Here is a 17,741-nt window from a genome sequence, read left to right as displayed (position 1 = left end):
AGATTTACAAGGTTTGGCAGGATTGCCTACGTCTCCGGTGAGATGAGATTCTACTTCACTATCAATGGAGAATAGGGTTACAGTGCTCGTCCCTCACACCTCTCAGTATTGCTTGCATTACAGAGAAAGAAATCCTCGCTACAAATATATAGCGAAAAAATCATAATCCGAAAAGTACACAATTGCCCTCAAATAAAAAATTCGAGCGCGGCGCTACACCCCTACCATGCAGGGAGCCTCTTGCCTCCCTTGCAACCCCCACAGCCCACTAACCGGCTAACGGGACCATCGTCCTACCTGTCGAACTGCTACACCGGTACTCCCTGGATTAAACTCTGATGGAATACAAGACATCGTACACCAACCAATATTTCTCACGAGAATATCTTTAACCGAAGATTAGCAACAATCATTTGTCAAGTACAATCCAATTCATTAGGAAAATTCTCCATCGACTCTAGAATCTATTCCGTGAATTCATACCAGAAACAGCCTCAAATTTCTCTTTCGACTGCTACAGTTCCAGAATTAATGGTGAAATGCTCAATCAATGTTGGTCAAATTACCCTCCACTTCAGTTTTATTTACTTGTCAAGTATTTCTAAGTCAAACCCAAAATCAGATTTTCGAAATTCATGAAATTTCCCTTTCAAGTTTTGATCTTTTGCGGTTGTTTAGCTTCAACACCTCTTGAGAATTGAGATATCCTTTTCCCAGCAATTTCGTAGTAGTTGCTTCATACGCGTTTTAGGTCTTATTTATTGATTCTCTTCCGTCAATCTATGAAGTATCATTTCCGTCTTTCACTTCACTACTTTTCGATCTTCTTCAGTATCTTATTCTGGATCTTCTTTTTAGTTTTCTTCTCTTGAATTTCAGGTCAGATATCTAAGTGCAGCTTCAGTAACAGAGAGGTGAGTTCTGCAGATACCAATTGCTCCTTGTAGGTGATTGCTGTTTGTTTTCTGAAAGTGTTGGAGATTTTCATGACTTATTCCTTCTCTTAGCTACTGTCTTCTATTACAATTTTATGATAAAACTAGTTTCTTTGGCTTGCATTTACTCTCCCTTCTTCGTTCAGTGTGGATTTATGTTAAAATTGTTACTGATGGATGGACATGTTTTATCATTTAAAGATGTTAGTTTCTTTGAATTTCTGGGAATAAAATTAACTTTTCTGCTTCTTGAATTGGTTTCAAGAATTTTACTTTGTTCAGTTCTTACATATTGGGAGTCCTAATTTAGCCATTGTATTTTATGCTTCACAATCTTCTTGACTTGTGCTTTTGTTCCTTTTGTTGGACTGAAAAGTCAAGGAGACCCCTTTAAAACAGGCTATATGAGATTTGATATATTCCACTTATAACTTGACAAATGAAGGTCTTTTTAACTTTCTTGTTTTTAAGGTTTCCCAGTGGAAACTCACAAAACTTAGTTGGATCAACCTGCAGCTTTACTACTGGACAGAAGTCTTCAATTCATCAAGCCTGGACAGCTGCTTATCTACATAAACCAGTCAAATTTGTGAAAGATTTCCTGCAATTATGGGAGGGAGACAGTCAACAGCACATTTCAACCCTGATGATCTATTTTATTATGAACCACCATCAATTCAGACTTCTTCAGCCTACCCCTCGTATGCAAGTAACCGCATGGAATCAGATATAATAAGAAAATCACAGAGTAGGTACACGAAGATTGCTGACAACTACAACTCCCTTGAGCAGGTAAGTGGGTATTCTGCATAGATGTTTCTAATTTGTTGTACACATGCAGTTTGGTCATCATTTTCATCTTAAATATTTCTCAAACAACTTCTTGTATCTCCATTTGAATGCCAAACATATTTCTTGTGGTTTAAACATGTTGTAGGTTGCTCTGCATATCTCAGGAACCAATGAGGAAATATATATCTAATTTTTTCTCTGGAATCAGAGACCTATTCCTAATATATAGTGGCCCCTTACAACTTGGGGTGAAAGGCTTCACTAAAAAAATGGAGGAAAGAATCCTGGGTTTTGATTGTTCTTGAATGCTTAATTTTGTCTCCAACTGAATTTTCTCATCAGCTTACAGAATTGATAGAAGAAAAGGGAATAAAAGATTGAATAGGATACATATTTTAGTTTGTGATTATGTTTGTAAGCATCATATTGCAAGTTCTATTTTCTCATATTCTAATTCATTCCTACAGTGCTGTAGTTCTGATGGTTGAGCTTTTCTAACCGTTTGTCTTTACTGTTTGATAATATTTGCAAATGCAACTCTTTTTCCTACCATGCTAGGTGACAGACGCTCTTGCTCAAGCTGGTCTGGAATCTTCCAATCTCATTGTTGGCATTGACTTTACAAAGAGCAATGAATGGACAGGTTCAAGATCTTTTAACCGTAGAAGCCTGCATCACCTGGGAGAGTCTCCTAACCCCTATGAACAGGCGATAAACATCATAGGAAGGGCACTTTCCGATTTTGACGAGGATAACCTCATACCCTGTTTTGGCTTTGGAGATGGTTAGAGAAACAAGCATAATCCATTGACATAAAACATACTCTTTTGCCAGAAAAGTATATGTATCTAGTGGAGCTGACATGTTATTATTGTTTTTACCTGGTTGTAGCATCAACACATGATCAGGAGGTGTTCAGTTTTTATCCAGATGATAGGCCTTGTAATGGCTTTGAGGAAGCACTTTTGCGATATAGGGAATTAGTTCCACATCTTCGGCTAGCTGGTTCGTGTTAACAAAAATTTTTATTTTTATTTTTCTTGAAATTTTGTCAGTGAGCAGGTAAAATAGATTGCTTCTTCTCCCATCTGCCAGGACCAACTTCCTTTGCCCCAATAATAGAAACTGCTGTCGGAATTGTGGAGAATAGTGGCGGTCAGTATCATGTTCTTATGATCATTGCTGATGGACAGGTCAGTTTTTGTGCTTGATGTCCCTTTAACTACTTAATTTCATCTTTCTATTATCTTCAAATTTGCAGGACATAGTAGAAGGGTCCAAATGGATCCTTTCTTTTTGCTGTCTAATTTGATTAATTTTGGAAAACTTAAGAATGCTTGATTTTCTTTGTTCCTGATAGAACTGAAATGTAGTATTTTCTGGTTAGTAAATTTTCAATTCTGATTATCGTGACACAATATGGTGGCCTTAGGTAACACGAAGTGTTGACACAGGAAATGGCCAACTAAGTCCACAAGAGCGTGATACAATTAACGCAATAGTGAACGCAAGGTAGTAAACTCATGTACCATTGACTCTTTTTTTTTTCGATTGTCTAGGATATCTTGCAATACCTTCCAGTGCGCTGTTCTTGTTTACAGCAAATACCCATTGTCAATTGTTTTGGTTGGCGTCGGTGATGGCCCTTGGGACCTGATGGAGCAGTTTGATGACAATATTCCCTCTCGAGCATTTGATAATTTTCAGGTTGTAAAGCTAAAATGAAAAGACTTTGTGCTATAAATTGTGCTGGTGATAATTTCCTTGAGTCATTCTATCTTTAACTGTGTCATGTGCAGTTTGTAAATTTTACAGAGCTCATGTCAAGAAACATTCCCAACTCTAAAAAGGAGGCAGAATTTGCTCTGGCAGCTCTGATGGAAATACCATCGCAGTACAAAGCAACATTAGAGCTCCATCTCCTGGGGTATTAATACCTGTTTTGGATCTCATTCTTCTACCCTGAACTTATATTCTAGTCAACAATAAAATTTCCCTTGTTCATATTTTTCTTGCAGTTGTCGGAGGGGGACCCCAGGGAGGATTCCTCTCCCTCCCCCAAATTATGGTTCAGTAAATTCTAGTTCGAAGTACTCAAGTTCAAACAGCTTTGAGCAGAGTGTTGGATATCACCACAGGACATATTCTCCTCCTCCACCTGAACATGCTCCACGCAACCATCAGGTTTGTATGGTCACCTAATTTAGATTAGCTTCCATATCAAGTCCAATAGTAGGGATCTACTGTTTAGCCACTTGTACACCATCCATGTACCTTACCATGTACATCCATACAATCCCTAAAAATGGCCATCTCTTTTTGTGGGATGATCCTAACCAATCCCGACCCAGATTAGAAGGATTCGTTGATCCTTAAGACCTCCCAACTCCAAATAGTTAGGAATTTTCTTCCTTTTTTAGCTTCTCAAGGACTGCTCTGAGTGTTCTTTGATATGGATGATTGGCAATCTGATCCCATTTTTTAACCCCAATTGGCAGCCACATTTGATATGTGGCCTGTCCAGGGGATCCCCATCCATCCATTTGGTCAGAATTCCAAATCATTAATCTACGTGGCGGAAAAATAGTTTGTGTATTGGGAATGGTCCAATTTAAGGTGTACGGGAACCATTTTTCCTTATCTAATTTCTGTTATACTACAAGGAGTAGCACTAGCAGTTTCAAAACATATACTCTTGGATGTGTTTATTAAGCAACGATGCATGTGAAGTGCGGATTATATGCGTTTTCTTTAGACTCTGAAGATGATGCCCCTTGATTTCTTACAGATCTGTCCCGAGTGTAGAAGTGCTGCCAAAGATCTTGCATTTGGATGTGGCCATCAGGTAGAATTATGGAAAGGTTTAATATCTCAAGTGTCATTTTTCTGTTTCTTTTATTTATTTTTATTTAAACGACCTATTCCTTTTTGCAGACATGCTATGGATGTGGCAAAGATATGGCTTTCTGTCCCATTTGCAGAATCCATATAACCACAAGGATAAGGCTATATTAATTTGTAATTTGGGTCCCCCTACACAATGTTCTCATGCATTCCTTTCTTTAAATTGACATTTTAGCTTTGTGTCTGTAAATAATGGCTTAGAAGATTCTGGTTTTTTATCATTCCTGATACTTGGTTTGTGTGATCTTAATTCTATTATTGTTCTGTGTGATCTTAAGTTCTATACTTGGCTGAATCAAATATTCATTATATTTTTTGTAAATACTTTCTGAGTCAATATTCAATTTGTCATGTTCCACCACTGCTAGAGAGCACATGTTCCACCATAGCTTCTGCCTTGAACCGTGATGGATCGTTAAGGGAATCTAAAGCTTGGACTGGTCGCCTGGGGGGGGGGGGGAACCGTGAAAGGGGGGGGGGGTGCTTCTCTTCTTAGATGGAGGTAATAAGAAATAAAGACTCAGATAACCTATGAAGACATTTTGGGAAAAAAGCAGTGGGGGTACATATTCAAGTGTTTCACAAAAAATCAAACATTCAACAAAAACCCATTTGTTTCCCAAGAGAGAAGTTTTCCCGTTGGGAAGGAAATATTTACTCAAAATTTGAAGTATCAACAAGTTTCATCATAAAAACGAATCATTAGTTACTAAAATGAAGTTCAACTACTTTGTAATCTAATAATTGTATAATAGTTTCTTTTTCCCTCTCTATTTGTATTACATTTATAATGTATTAACTTACAATGATTTCACAACAGGGGGTCATAAGAAAACCCACTTGTGAAACCATTTCACATCACAGAGAACCTAAAAGTCTTAGAAACATAGACACCCACAAAAACAAAACCCAGACAGAAATATATTCAAGATGTAGTCTAACACCTGAACTATTGTCACCGACCGCAACAAGGAACCTGCATTCACCAACTGAAGGATCAAGGAATGTGACCATACCAAGCCCATCAAAATCACAACTACGTTCATTCTGCTTTTGTAGCTGATAATAACTGTTGAAGGCATATGAGATTTTCCCCTTAGCTCCAATTCCATTGCACGATCCTCCAGAATTGAGTGTCGTGCAATCTGCAACACTGCAAGCAAGTTTGAAATGGTTGGCCACGCCTGAAAGATCCATTGACGGGTTTGCAACACACCACCTTGATGGGAAGTACTGAACATCCTTTGCATTCTTCAATAATCCACTGCCCAAGCCAAGTTTCAGAGGGTACTTAGCCTGACCATCAAAGGAAAATATTCCCCAGTGCCTCTCAAAGTTCCCAGGAAGAACGCTCTTTGCACCTTCGTCAAGAAGGCCGAAGAGATAAACATCCATTGGTGGAACACCTGGTCTCAGAGGGGTTCCTCTGTTACTCAGGACATGATTTACGAGGCCTTGGTTGAAAGCCCTAGCAGCGGTGAGATTTGCACTCAGAACACCATCTGTCGGCCAGCCGATCTCACCAATGACTATGGGCATCTGACCATATCCAATCCTGTTAAGAGAAGCTACTAGTGTGTCGAAATTTCCATCAAAAGCATTAGAATAAACATTTTGCCCGTCTGTGACAGAGTGCGATGTGCCATCAAAAAATGCGTAGTCTTCTGGGAAATCTGAGTTTCCATAGAGGCTCAGAAACGGATAGATGTTGACAACAAAGGGGGAGCCAATTGAGTTGAGGAAGGAAACTAGTTGAGTCATGATTTGGGTCAGTTCAGGGCGGAATGCTCCTTGTGAAGGAAGGGAAGACTCGTATGCATCCGCATTGCAAGGGACTACTAGCTTTATGAAGTTTGCCAGATTCTCTTTCACCAACGACTGCTGTAGATTGAGCAGAGCAGGAACAACATAGGATTGGAACTGACCCGAATAGCTGGTGAGGAATGGCTCATTCCCAACTGCAATGTACCTGTGATCACATTGTAGTCATTAACTTCCAGTAGAAAATTTTGAAACTTGGCAGGACTAATTTAACCCAACATGAAATCTATCTGAGACATAATCACTAAGCTTAGATATTCAGATTCATTCAGCAATATTATGTGAAGAACACCACTTTCCTGAGAGGTTACAAATTTCAGCTAGTCTATACTTCCAACACTCAATTCTCTGTAGGCCATGAAAAATTCTCTCTTTCATTAAGAATGTTTCCTGCAAAATGCTTCTGTTTTCTTTTTCTTTTTTCATTAAGAAAGTAACATGTCTAACTAGAAGGATCTGATGTATTACACAAGGGTTCCATCAGAATTTGACTTATATAATGTCATCACAGTAAGAAATAACAGATCCCTTAGCAGACAAAGTACAACAAATTATTATTTGTTCCTTCCAAGAAAAAAATGCGATAAGATTGCTGCCTTATGGTTTCAAATTTTAGGGCTGGCACAGATGCAGCACAAATAATGGATCAATTTAATTTCTAATTGAAGCTCTAATATGTTACTCACCATTGTATTATATGAATTAGTTCTGGATATGGGTATTGAATTCATTCTGAAATTTGGGAAAGCATTGAACAGCCGCTTCCTTTTCAGTATTTTTTTTTTTAAGGTTTAAACAGAGGAGATTGACTCCAATTAGCCAAAAAAAATATCAAGGCTGAGCGATTTATAAACGTACCTGATATTAACACCACCTTTAACTAGATATCTGGAAAGTTTCTGACGAACCCACAAATCTGCAACATTAGGTGAAGAACTTAAGATGGACAACATCTCGTTCGGAATGCCCACCATAACCTCAATCCGAGTTCCCATGAGAGCAGAAAGAGCATTTGGGTCCGCATCAAAAAGTTTCACTTTGGGTATCTTGTTTTCCTTGAGAAGATCTACGACGATGGAAGGAGCTAACCTGTGAGAAGAGACGGTTCCCCAGTTTACACCAATGGCGGATTCCACTGACACCACCACTAGAGATGAGGTCGAAAGTAGTAGAAGAATGAGAGGAGCTCCACAAAAGTTGGTTTCCGCCATTTTCAGGCTTAGGTACTTCAGGGTTTGTAATGGGCTTTACTGTATATCTCTGTATAGAAGTTCTTCCTGGGAGATTTGAAGAGATTTGGGAGTGTAGTAAGGTGTCGGTGTGAGCTTGGGGGTGTATGGTAATTGGTAAAGTGAAGAAGAAGAAGAAGAAGATGAAGAAGGTCCGAGAAATTAAAGGAATAATTCTCATTCAATTTTTTTAATCATTTGCATTTACGGTTGATTACGTAAATACCCTTCCATTCTTTCTTTCCATTGCACGGTAATTTGATGGAGAATCGACTTTAAAGTTCATGAGGAACCATGAAAGGCTTTCTATTCCTCTGAGACTTGGTTCTACCAGAATCGAGATTGTTGGGCTTGGGAATTGGGAGATAACCCATTGAAAGGAAATGATAAATTAATCACTGTAACAACGCAAATCCTGGGAGGAACCAGAGGGGAGAGAGAGAGAGAGAGAGAGAGAGAGATTCACTTGATGCCAACGGAGGATTCAGCCAAGAACTGATCACTCTCGGCCAGAGGTGTGGTGTCAACACTGCACCAACATGGTGATAGTTTCGCTCTCCGTACTCCCCAGTGTCCCCAAACAGATTGGGTAGCAACCACCTCGTTCGTAGCAGTCAGGGAAATGGAATCTCATGGGCAGGGGTGGAATTCCCCAGACTGCTATTATGGGTTGCAGCAGTTTCATTCATGGTGTCCCTACCATCCGGGCCGTCTCATTAATAAATAATTCAAGCAAAAATTAAGGTGAAAGGTTTATACGGGTCGGATCCTCTCCAGTGGGCGGAGGGATCTGGCTCCTCTCCTTAATGGTGGTCGTTCATGTCTTGTCTATAATTATTTTGGTGATTATCATGTGTCTAGACGAAGATCAAACGATGTCCAATGAGACGTGAAGAAAGAGGTGCTGATAGAGGCCTAGAGAAAAAGGCATTTGGGAGTTATTGGATCATCACCTAGACACGTAGTGATCGCTAGGTAGTTATGGACAAGACCTGGATGATCAGCTCAGGAGAGGAGTTGAATCTAGGAGTGGAGAGCCAAAGGACCCATTCCACAACTAGAGAGATTCAGACATGCACTCCAACATATGGACATAAGTTCCCTGGTCACCCTAGCCGTGGGATGACTATTTGGGCTGCCGATTAATAATGTTGACAAATACCATAAAATTTAATTGCTCTCCACATTGGAAGGCATCAAGGTCATGAAAAAAAAAAGGGAGAAATACAATGTACCTTGCATCACCAACCAATTTTTGGGTGAATAAATAAAGAAAAAAAGTAACCTAAAAACAATGTGTTACCTAAACTTAGGCACAATAGAGAGCAAAATGACTATCCCACCCCTCATAGAAGATGAAAATTCCTCCTATTGATACTTATGCGTGTAGTTCTATTGGCTCCCACTAGTGCAAAGACATATTAAATCCCAAAGAAAGGAGATTTAAAAAATTAAGCGCTAGGTCCAGACAAACAAAGAGAAAAACAAAAAGAACAAAAAATCAACTATGAGACTATTGAAAAAAGCAAAAATACATTATCTTATGTACCAACAACGAGTTCACATTACAATCTTCTATGGAACATCAAAATTTTTAGTCAGCTGAACGAAAAAAATAAAGAGCAAACCTAATATGCATATTAGTTTGAAATATGAAGGCATAATTTTCTCTCATCTAACTCCAAACATCTCAACACAAAATGAAATTTTCATCCATAAACTCCGAAATCTCTTCCAAAGAACTGAGAGATGAATTATCACCTTAAGATTCAATGTACATTGAAGGGAACTAAAAGCAGATGATTTCTTTCTTCCTCCTCTGGAAAAAAATCATCTGCAATTCCGATCTCGTACAATTCCGTGAAATACCACCTTCAGGGGGTGACACGTGTATTGATACCAATGCAATGGTCTAGATCTGATTTAAATGCCTCTTCACTGGTTTAATGTTTTATTAGTTGTACCAGATCTGGACCATTGTATTGATATCAATACACGTGTCACCGCCTGAAAGTGATATTGCACGGAATTGTACGAGATCGGAATTGCAGACGATTTCAACCCTCCTCCTCTAAATTTTTCGTAGCATCAAACTTTGATGACGTAGGGTTGGTAACTACTTGGTCGGTTCCTTTATTCAAGAACTAATAGAAAGCATGAAAGCTGAGGTTAATGGCATACCTTCACTATTTAGGTGGCTTGAATGAGATAAATAATTAGAACTCCTTAAAGACTGACAACTCACTTCCCTTATTTTTATCCTTAAGAGCTGGCCCTTCTTCTAGAATAAGATTGGCAACCCTTGCGAGTTATTCTCAACAACCTCCTCATCGTCCAAATTTATAAATCATGACCCTTAATCACCGATTAAACCTGTAAGAGTCACTGTGAAGACTAGCTCCAGCCCTAAAATAATGCTTCTCAATTCATTTCTTTGATGTGGTGGTCGCAGATTTGGTAGTGGGCTAATGATTGAAACTTCAACAAAACGAAAAAGAAAAAGACAGTTTTAGAGTTGGGTACACCAGCCGTGATTGATTGCCTTGGAAAAACACACTTAAAGACAAAGCAGAGACAAAGATGTCGCCACTTGCTACTCATTATTTTAACTATTTTTAATCAATGTAAAATAGAAAGTGAACAGATATCAAGATTAACTCGATATTACTTATCTCACAACAAAACGAATCAAATTGCACTATGCGTCGATCCATTTTTTTAACAATTTCATTATATAAAATTTAACTTTTAAAGTCTAAGAATTGCAACAGGGATCCTAAACATACACTCTCAATTGAGAGAGGCAAAAAGAAAACATTCTTAAAATGAGGTCAAAATTTTATTTTGTTGTGATCATACTCTTAAGCTATGTTTGACAATCATTCAGTTCCAGAAATAATGTTTTGTGTCAAAAACAAAATTTTTAGTATCTATATCAAAATACTATTTAAAAAAAAAAATGATGTTGATGAACGTGTTTTAGGAACAATTACCCTAAATGTTCATTTTTTTTTTTTTTTTGTCTTTGAAACAAAATTGAAATGACAAAAAATCCATAATTCCATTATTTTGCATTTCTAACGCTTTTTTCCTTTTTACATTTTGAAAAAACCAAAAAACACCAAATTGACACTAAACACTTTATTCTATGTTTTAGTTCCCACAAAAGATGACTACCAAATACAACCTTATTTATATAGTTCTGGTCAACTAAGGGTCTTAATCCTAATTGAATTATAATTATCCCACGTGAGCGACCCACAAGCGAATCGAGTCAAGACCCAATTCAATTAACAATCAATCAGTCAAGACCCAATTCAGTTAACAATCAATCATATCTCTCTCTCTCTTTTTGTCTATTCCCAACTATATTAATCTTGCCCTCATGCATGCCTTGGTCTAATCAAGGATTAATCCATGCCCTTTCAGTCCTCCAAGCTAACATAATTACATTAATGAATTTTAAGCCAAATGGATATCCCAACCCGGATTGGATTCTTTGAAGCACCAAAAAGTCTAGAAAGTAAAATATATATACAAACACTAAAGAAGGAAGACGAACAGAAAAAGCCAGTCTCTTGTTACATAAGATAATGGAAATGGGAAATCCCTGACACCTGCATCTCCAATACCCACAAGCTCCGTGGCCAGTCCACACCCTTATCAGACATTGAACCACCACTGCATCACTGCTCACAGACATGGCCGGAGTTGTCTCTGCTCTCCACAATCATATACATTTCAGCATAACATGGATCAAATGGAGTGATTCTAAATTGCACCACCAAAAAGATCAGAGAGAGCTCACTTTGATCCTCTCTAGCTCTTCACAAAATTTGGCTGGTTAGTAACTGATCTAACCCATGCCCACTTATTGTCTTTTATATCAACAACATTCTTTGCATTTGCCACCTCTGTCACAGGAATATATGCATAGATGCCATTGATAGGTCCGGTGACGAACCCTGTATAACCAGCCATAACCCCATGAATTGCAGAGTGTGCCAGAAGTGTGCAATATAAGTTATCTGTAGCATTTGCAGGGACCGCACGAATCATATATGTCGGGTCTATGTACTTCACCGTGAATAGCTCCCCCGGATGGTCTCTGTCCCACCACCGTTTCAGCTCCGATTTCAACCACACCCCAACATCCAAGAACACTGGATTGCCAGACTCATCTTTCTCTTCCTTCTGTGAGGCTGTTCTTGGTATCAAATCCTGCCCCGCCCCTTCAGCTACTACTACCACAGCATGCCCATTCTCTTTTAGCCTCTGTTCAAGGAATTCAAAAAGGCCTCCCTTCTCTTCTAAATAAAAATCATTCTCTGGAATTAAACAGCAATCCACATCGCGGCTACTTAATGTAGCATGGAGGACAATGTGACCTGTACTTCGTCCCATTAGCTTCACCAAGCCAATACCATTAACAGCACTCTCGGCCTCCACATGAGCTGCATGAATTGCTTGCTGGGCCATCTCCACAGCCGTCTGAAACCCAAACGATCTGTCAATGATTCCAACATCATTGTCAACAGTCTTGGGGATCCCAACAACTGCTACATTCAATTTCCGGTGACATATCTCATCGAAGATCGCCACAGCACCTCGCATTGTGCCATCTCCACCTATTATGTAGACCTGTCATAATGAAGAGTCTGTGAACATAGTACCAAATGAACTTACAATAATCTACTACTGTGCCAAATTGTTTAACTATGTCTATCGGCATTCAACTTCAGAGAAAGAGAAAAATTAACAAGATAATGGAGCATATATATAGAAGCTAAAACAATTAAAGCAATAGTGGTTAGTTGTTACCAAAGCACAAGATTCTGTTAACACAACTGCTGAGAACTATTGTTTCAGAAGCCATAGTCACAAAACATTAACTATCTGGCAATTGTCCATAGGAATTATTTCCAAGAGGTAGATTGCAACTTCACCAATGTTCTCTGCCGACCTCCAAGAAGGAAAATTCACTTTATCCTAGCCTCATTGCTTCCTAGGCAATCGAAGTTTATTGTTCACCAGCTCCCTCTTAATTATGTTCGTCTCACAATCACCATCAATGACCAGATAGGAGGAGTGCTCACCACTCTTCAAAGTAGACTTGAACACTTTACATGGCTTGCAATCTTCTTCTTTAGACCCCTCCAATACAACAACACTCAAATTAGAATTATAGAATTCAATTGTCAAGATACCAACATTCTCCTCACTGTTACTAGAATCAGGTGGCTAATGGCTGTTATTGGCTTCAGCACCTGCCTACACCACCCAACCACGGCCTTCATTCGGTTCAAGTTCAGCACGGGTGGCCAATTCATAGAACTGTCTTTTTTTTCCTCAAAATGTGCATCTGCTACTCTGTAAAATAATTATGGGCAAAAGAGCACTCTCTGGTCGCACAGCCCCTGCGCCAATACACGAAAGGGGGCGCCCCCACCCTTGTGAAATTCAATAAACTCAACCCCATTGATGCCCATGTGCGCCCCCGGCCCTCATTGCCCCCTGCACTAACGCAGAGAAGGATGCTAACTTTCAAGACCTCTTTCACCCCATGTAATTAAAGACTATCACCTCATCAAGATTATCCCATAAAAAAACTGAGTTTTTCTCCCTCTTCTAGCCCTGAACAATTGAAAATTCTTTCTATGCTACAAATTTTAATCAACAAAGAAACTATGGATTGGTTGCCTTCAAAATAATGCACTCCAGTTTTTTACACTCTTATCTACCCAAATTGACCATTCATTTATGTTGGTCTTGTACCTTATGAGGTCTGAAGTCTGAACATGTTAAAGATGTTAATCTCTGCTCTTTGAGGCATCATCACCTGCTTCCACCTGAATGGCATCTTTAGTGAGAGTGTGAGACTAGACTTGAGCAATTGAAGACCCACTAACCCCACTAACAGTCCATTTTTTATTGACCAAAGATCCAAAAACAGAAAAGTAGCAAACCTTCTTTACATATATAGCTAAGGTCTATTTGGTGCATGTGCGATGGGAGTTTTTCATGTTAACCATCAAGGGAAGGGAAGGGAAGGGCAGGGGAAGAAAAGAATCAAATGCAGAGGATATATATTAACTAAGATCAACATAAGAACCTGATTAAATCTGCGAGATTCGATGGCATCAACGATCTTATGTAGATCAAAGCCACCTCTTGAGGTCTCAAGGATGGTACCACCCCTCATATGCCAGTCATGCACGAGCTTGGGATGAAGCCGTATGGGTTCCATGGAATAGAATCCTCGGTAACCAGCCATGACACCGAAAATCTGACGCACACCGTAAAGGTCCCACAATCCCACCACCAGCTCCCTGATTACTGTATTCAAGCCAGGGCAGAGTCCGCCGCAGGTGACGATTGCCGCTCGGACGGTGGAAGGATCGAAGAAGACGTGCTTACGAGGGCCTGCGCGGTGATAAGCAACAGGAGGGGGAGGAGAAGATAAAGGGAAGGTATCGGAGAGATTCAAGAGAATTTGACGAAGAACGACATCCGAAGAAGAGATGTAGAATCCGTCAATGGGGTGGTAGTATTGGTTGTGGTCCAAAGGGTTTGTGAAGGTCGGAAGGTTTTGCAGGTAGCCGGAGAGGTGGGATAATTTTTGAAGTTGAGGGTTCAGAGATGGAAAAGAGAGGCTTTCGATTAGTTGGTTCAGCTTCTCCGGCTGTCTGCCGCGGGAGGTGGTATTGGGAAGAGGGATTTTCAAATGGGAATCAGTCATGGCGATTAAGGTGAAGAAAATGATGGAAAGATTGATGAATGAATTTATGTATGTATCAGAGATTCAGAGGAGATAGGATTTGGGAGAAACAAGAGACTGGTTCGCCTCGGACATGGGAGTAATGGAGGAAGTAAATGGAGCTTACTGTTGTCGCCGGCAGCAGTACGTGGCGAGGAACCATCATCACAGGTGGAAGAAAATCAAATTTTGACACGTTTACAGATAACTAAACCGCCATTAATGCAATATGAAAATCAAATTCTGAGGCTTTTCACCGTCGGCGGGGGCTTTGAGCCTTGAGGGGATAGTTAGGGGTGGCAGTTGGTCGGTGACTGGTTTTGGTTTGGTTTAATTTATTTTAAAAATCGAAACAATAATGATGTATTGATTTTGATTTGGTTTTGGTTCTGGTTCGACTTTGATTTGATTTCAGTGTACCAAATAAATATATCCAAAAGTATATATATATATATATATATATATATTTTTTTTAAATGAATTTCAGGGGTTGGTGTGGTGCCTTATCAGCTTATGTTGATTTCGATTTGATTTTTTATATTTTATTCAATGTCTTATTAGTTTCAATGTGATCTGATCTGGTTCTGGTTTCCCAAATTTTAGTCTAAAACATGATCCAATAAGTTTATATCGGTTTGATTTAGTTTAATTTCAATTGGTTTGATTCATTTTTTTTTTTTTAATTCAAATATTATATCTGGGACCTAGAGAAGCATCTAGAATTTTATTAATTAAGAGAAACACACAAAAAAAAAAAAAAAAAACAAAAGGAAGGATAAAATTAGTCTTATCCCAACACATAAGATATGAATCACTCTGACACTCGCACAACCTAGAAGAAAAATCTCCGAATGATTGGTAATCTTGTTTTATCCTCCCAAATGATGTAACTAATATTATATGGGAGAGCATTATCTCCGTGGAAAATCGAATTTATAATAGATTCATATGCAAAGATAGTTAGCCAATTAATTGCTCGATTGCTTACTTGAAAAGAAAAAGAGATATGAGATCTCAGGGAATTGGAGAGGTTGATTACTTCTTGAAACTAATACCAATAGCTCCACAAGGTACATGATCTTAGAGAGACAAGTCTCACAATTAAGGAAGAGTCCGAATTAATATAAAAGTAAGAGAGACCCAAATATTTATACAATATCAAGCCATCTCTAAGGGCTTTCATCTTAGCCACTGAATTTGTACATATTCCATAAAAATTGGAAAAAAACTATTAGAACATTCCTGTTGTTTCTAATAATGCCTCCCCCAATACTAATACTTGGACACCCCTTACTTGCACCACCCACATTCAGTTTAATTGAATCGTATCCTCTCTCATGCCACTGGAGGCTCAACACACATCCGACAACTGAGAATACCCTAACATGCAACCCAAAACACTGACATGCAGTGATGAGCACAATAATGTGTGAAATCTTAGGGATATAAGTATACATTTTGTCCCACTTTGGATAGTACCAATTCTGATATTTTATTTATTTATTTATTTTTTTAGTTTCTAAGACTACAAGAAAAAGTGCTTAAAGCGAACCAAGAACCGGTCCAAGCTTGAATAACTTGTCCAAAGGAACCAACTCAAGGGTACCACATCCTCTCTTCTATAAAATATTGAGGATTATGCTCTTTCTTTGCCACCTCACAAGATCTTGAAGATGCTATGTAGAGATTCCTTTTTGATTTAGTAAAGATTGCAAGATATTGGTTAATATTGCAGGGAAAGAATAGAATCTGTTAATTTTAGAAACAATTTCTTTCTTTTTTCACACAATATCTCAGAGAATGAAGATTTTTATCAAGATTTTATTTTATTTCTTTTTTTAAATAAGACTTGTAGAATGAAGGAGGCAAGACCAAAGCCCTATAAAAGCCCCTTTCCCCTCCTAGGATGATTATTCCCGTTAGTTTATTTTTTAGTTTATTATTATTATTATTATTATTATTATTATTATTATTATTATTTTGCCTAGTTTATGGTTAGTTCTCTTATCTCTCTCCTTATGTTTCTTCAAGATTTTATTCAAGTGATAAATGATAATGCAATTCAGTTTTTAATTGTTAGTTTGTTTAATTATTAGTTTACTTTGTCAATTTAGTTCATAGTTTAGTTAATTTAATTAGTGCAATCCATAGTTCTAGCTTTCAAACTTTCTAGTTCTAGGAAAGAATTGATTCAAGTGATAAGAATCAAGAGTTTTCAAGTTCAAGAGAGCAAGTTCTTCATCAATAATTCTGTTCCAATACCATCACTCCAAATCAATCAAGTTTCAATTCAACTTACACATAATCAAGGTAGTAGAATTAAGATTTTTATTTAAATACAAGTAGTGGAATTAGAATTTTTATGCTTTTTTTCCCCCTTTTCCTTATGTTCTTATTTACATATGTGCTATAATTGAATGTGATGCCTACAGTAGTGCCTCTCCCGAAAATTCAACTGATGTATTGAGAATTTTTCTTTACTTACTTGCTTTCTATTTCAGTTCTTTAGTTGTTAGTTTAGCTTTATTATTTGCAGATTTTTTTTTTTAGTTGTTATTTTTCAACATTTTATTTTACTTCTTTAATTAAAGTAATCCGGCGTTAGAATTGTTTAATTTAGATGTTAAACATGTAGGTCATTTTCTTTCGTTCATATACATGTTTTAGGACCATAATCTAAAATCAACTATCCCTTGTTCACTCTCGCCGTACTTAGAATAGGTAAGATGGAGTGACTAATCTCCTTGTGATCGACCTATTGGCTACAATATATCATACGCTTGCAGTAACATATTTTTTAACTCAAATATGCACCCTTATATCTTCCCAGACGTCATATGCGCACTGAACCTATGTTACTAAATATCTTGAAATGTTGAGTTTCCAGCATATTCCAAAAATAGATTGTGAAGGTTTTTCTATGGTATCTATTAATTGAAACATACAATAGACAAGAGATTATGACTTCAATAGTGGAATTTTTAGGACACTATGTGGTCCCTATAATTTAATTTGAGGCTTTTCCAATGGTCCCTAGAGACATAGAATAGCTGGGTAATAGATTAAGACTTCAATACAATCTTTTAAATCTCTTTGGTTTCAGGCTCTCCGGAATCTCTTTTCTTTTCCAATGGTCTCTAATCTTTATAGATGGAAACATAGAATAGGTAAGAGATTCTAAGGGTTGATCTTTTCGAACTTTGTCTGTAACTCACTAGAGGCTCGGGAAACAAAGAGAAGATGTGTACGAATGAGATATCCAGCAACAAGAAGAAGGAAAGGGATTGAATAGAAGAACTCTCG

At 38.1% G+C, this 17,741-nt stretch overlaps 3 protein-coding genes across 6 annotated transcripts; 1 reads left to right on the top strand and 2 right to left on the bottom strand.

Moving 5' to 3' along the window:
• The first annotated feature begins 533 nt into the window (after positions 1-533).
• Positions 534-4,953, top strand: LOC122059980 (E3 ubiquitin-protein ligase RGLG2-like). Of its 4 annotated transcripts, none has more exons than XM_042623092.1 (12): positions 534-552; positions 880-914; positions 1,452-1,727; positions 2,286-2,511; positions 2,619-2,732; positions 2,823-2,920; positions 3,160-3,239; positions 3,329-3,434; positions 3,527-3,654; positions 3,746-3,911; positions 4,516-4,572; positions 4,662-4,953. In XM_042623092.1, exons 3-12 carry the CDS (start codon positions 1,545-1,547, stop codon positions 4,740-4,742), a joined length of 1,239 nt encoding a protein of 412 aa, XP_042479026.1. In that variant the 5' UTR covers positions 534-552; positions 880-914; positions 1,452-1,544; the 3' UTR covers positions 4,743-4,953. The 4 variants fall into 4 exon arrangements, with proteins under 4 accessions (XP_042479026.1, XP_042479025.1, XP_042479028.1 ...); XM_042623091.1 differs by lacking the exon at positions 534-552 and adding an exon at positions 571-787; XM_042623094.1 differs by lacking the exon at positions 534-552 and adding an exon at positions 571-787 and having other exon boundaries at positions 880-943.
• A 384-nt stretch (positions 4,954-5,337) lies between these two features.
• LOC122058810 (glucan endo-1,3-beta-glucosidase 5-like) lies at positions 5,338-8,244 on the bottom strand. Its single transcript, XM_042621498.1, has 2 exons — positions 7,311-8,244; positions 5,338-6,600 (listed from the first exon to the last, which is right to left on the bottom strand). The coding sequence occupies exons 1-2, from the start codon at positions 7,661-7,663 to the stop codon at positions 5,490-5,492; spliced, it is 1,464 nt and encodes a 487-aa protein (XP_042477432.1). The 5' UTR covers positions 7,664-8,244; the 3' UTR covers positions 5,338-5,489.
• Positions 8,245-11,195: 2,951 nt separating this feature from the next.
• Positions 11,196-14,626, bottom strand: LOC122059366 (ATP-dependent 6-phosphofructokinase 2-like). Its single transcript, XM_042622102.1, has 2 exons — positions 13,794-14,626; positions 11,196-12,322 (listed from the first exon to the last, which is right to left on the bottom strand). Exons 1-2 carry the CDS (start codon positions 14,418-14,420, stop codon positions 11,501-11,503), a joined length of 1,449 nt encoding a protein of 482 aa, XP_042478036.1. The 5' UTR covers positions 14,421-14,626; the 3' UTR covers positions 11,196-11,500.
• Positions 14,627-17,741: the final 3,115 nt, after the last annotated feature.

This window comes from Macadamia integrifolia, chromosome 13 (genome assembly GCF_013358625.1).
Source record: "Macadamia integrifolia cultivar HAES 741 chromosome 13, SCU_Mint_v3, whole genome shotgun sequence".
Taxonomy (NCBI): Eukaryota; Viridiplantae; Streptophyta; class Magnoliopsida; order Proteales; family Proteaceae; genus Macadamia; species Macadamia integrifolia.
Note: the sequence above shows the minus strand (reverse complement) of the source record. Positions and strands in the feature narration are given on the sequence as shown.

Excerpts from the sequence above, each read along its gene's own strand:
- LOC122059980 (XM_042623092.1), top strand. The coding sequence starts at position 1,545 with ATGGGAGGGAGACAGTCAACAGCACATTTCAACCCTGATGATCTATTT. Across the intron at positions 2,733-2,822 it reads TCCACATCTTCGGCTAGCTG|GACCAACTTCCTTTGCCCCA; the intron begins GTTCGTGTTAAC and ends CCCATCTGCCAG. Across the intron at positions 3,655-3,745 it reads TTAGAGCTCCATCTCCTGGG|TTGTCGGAGGGGGACCCCAG; the intron begins GTATTAATACCT and ends TTTTTCTTGCAG.
- LOC122058810 (XM_042621498.1), bottom strand. The coding sequence starts at position 7,663 with ATGGCGGAAACCAACTTTTGTGGAGCTCCTCTCATTCTTCTACTACTT. Across the intron at positions 6,601-7,310 it reads AAAGGTGGTGTTAATATCAG|GTACATTGCAGTTGGGAATG; the intron begins GTACGTTTATAA and ends ATGTGATCACAG.
- LOC122059366 (XM_042622102.1), bottom strand. The coding sequence starts at position 14,420 with ATGACTGATTCCCATTTGAAAATCCCTCTTCCCAATACCACCTCCCGC. Across the intron at positions 12,323-13,793 it reads AATCTCGCAGATTTAATCAG|GTCTACATAATAGGTGGAGA; the intron begins GTTCTTATGTTG and ends TCATTATGACAG.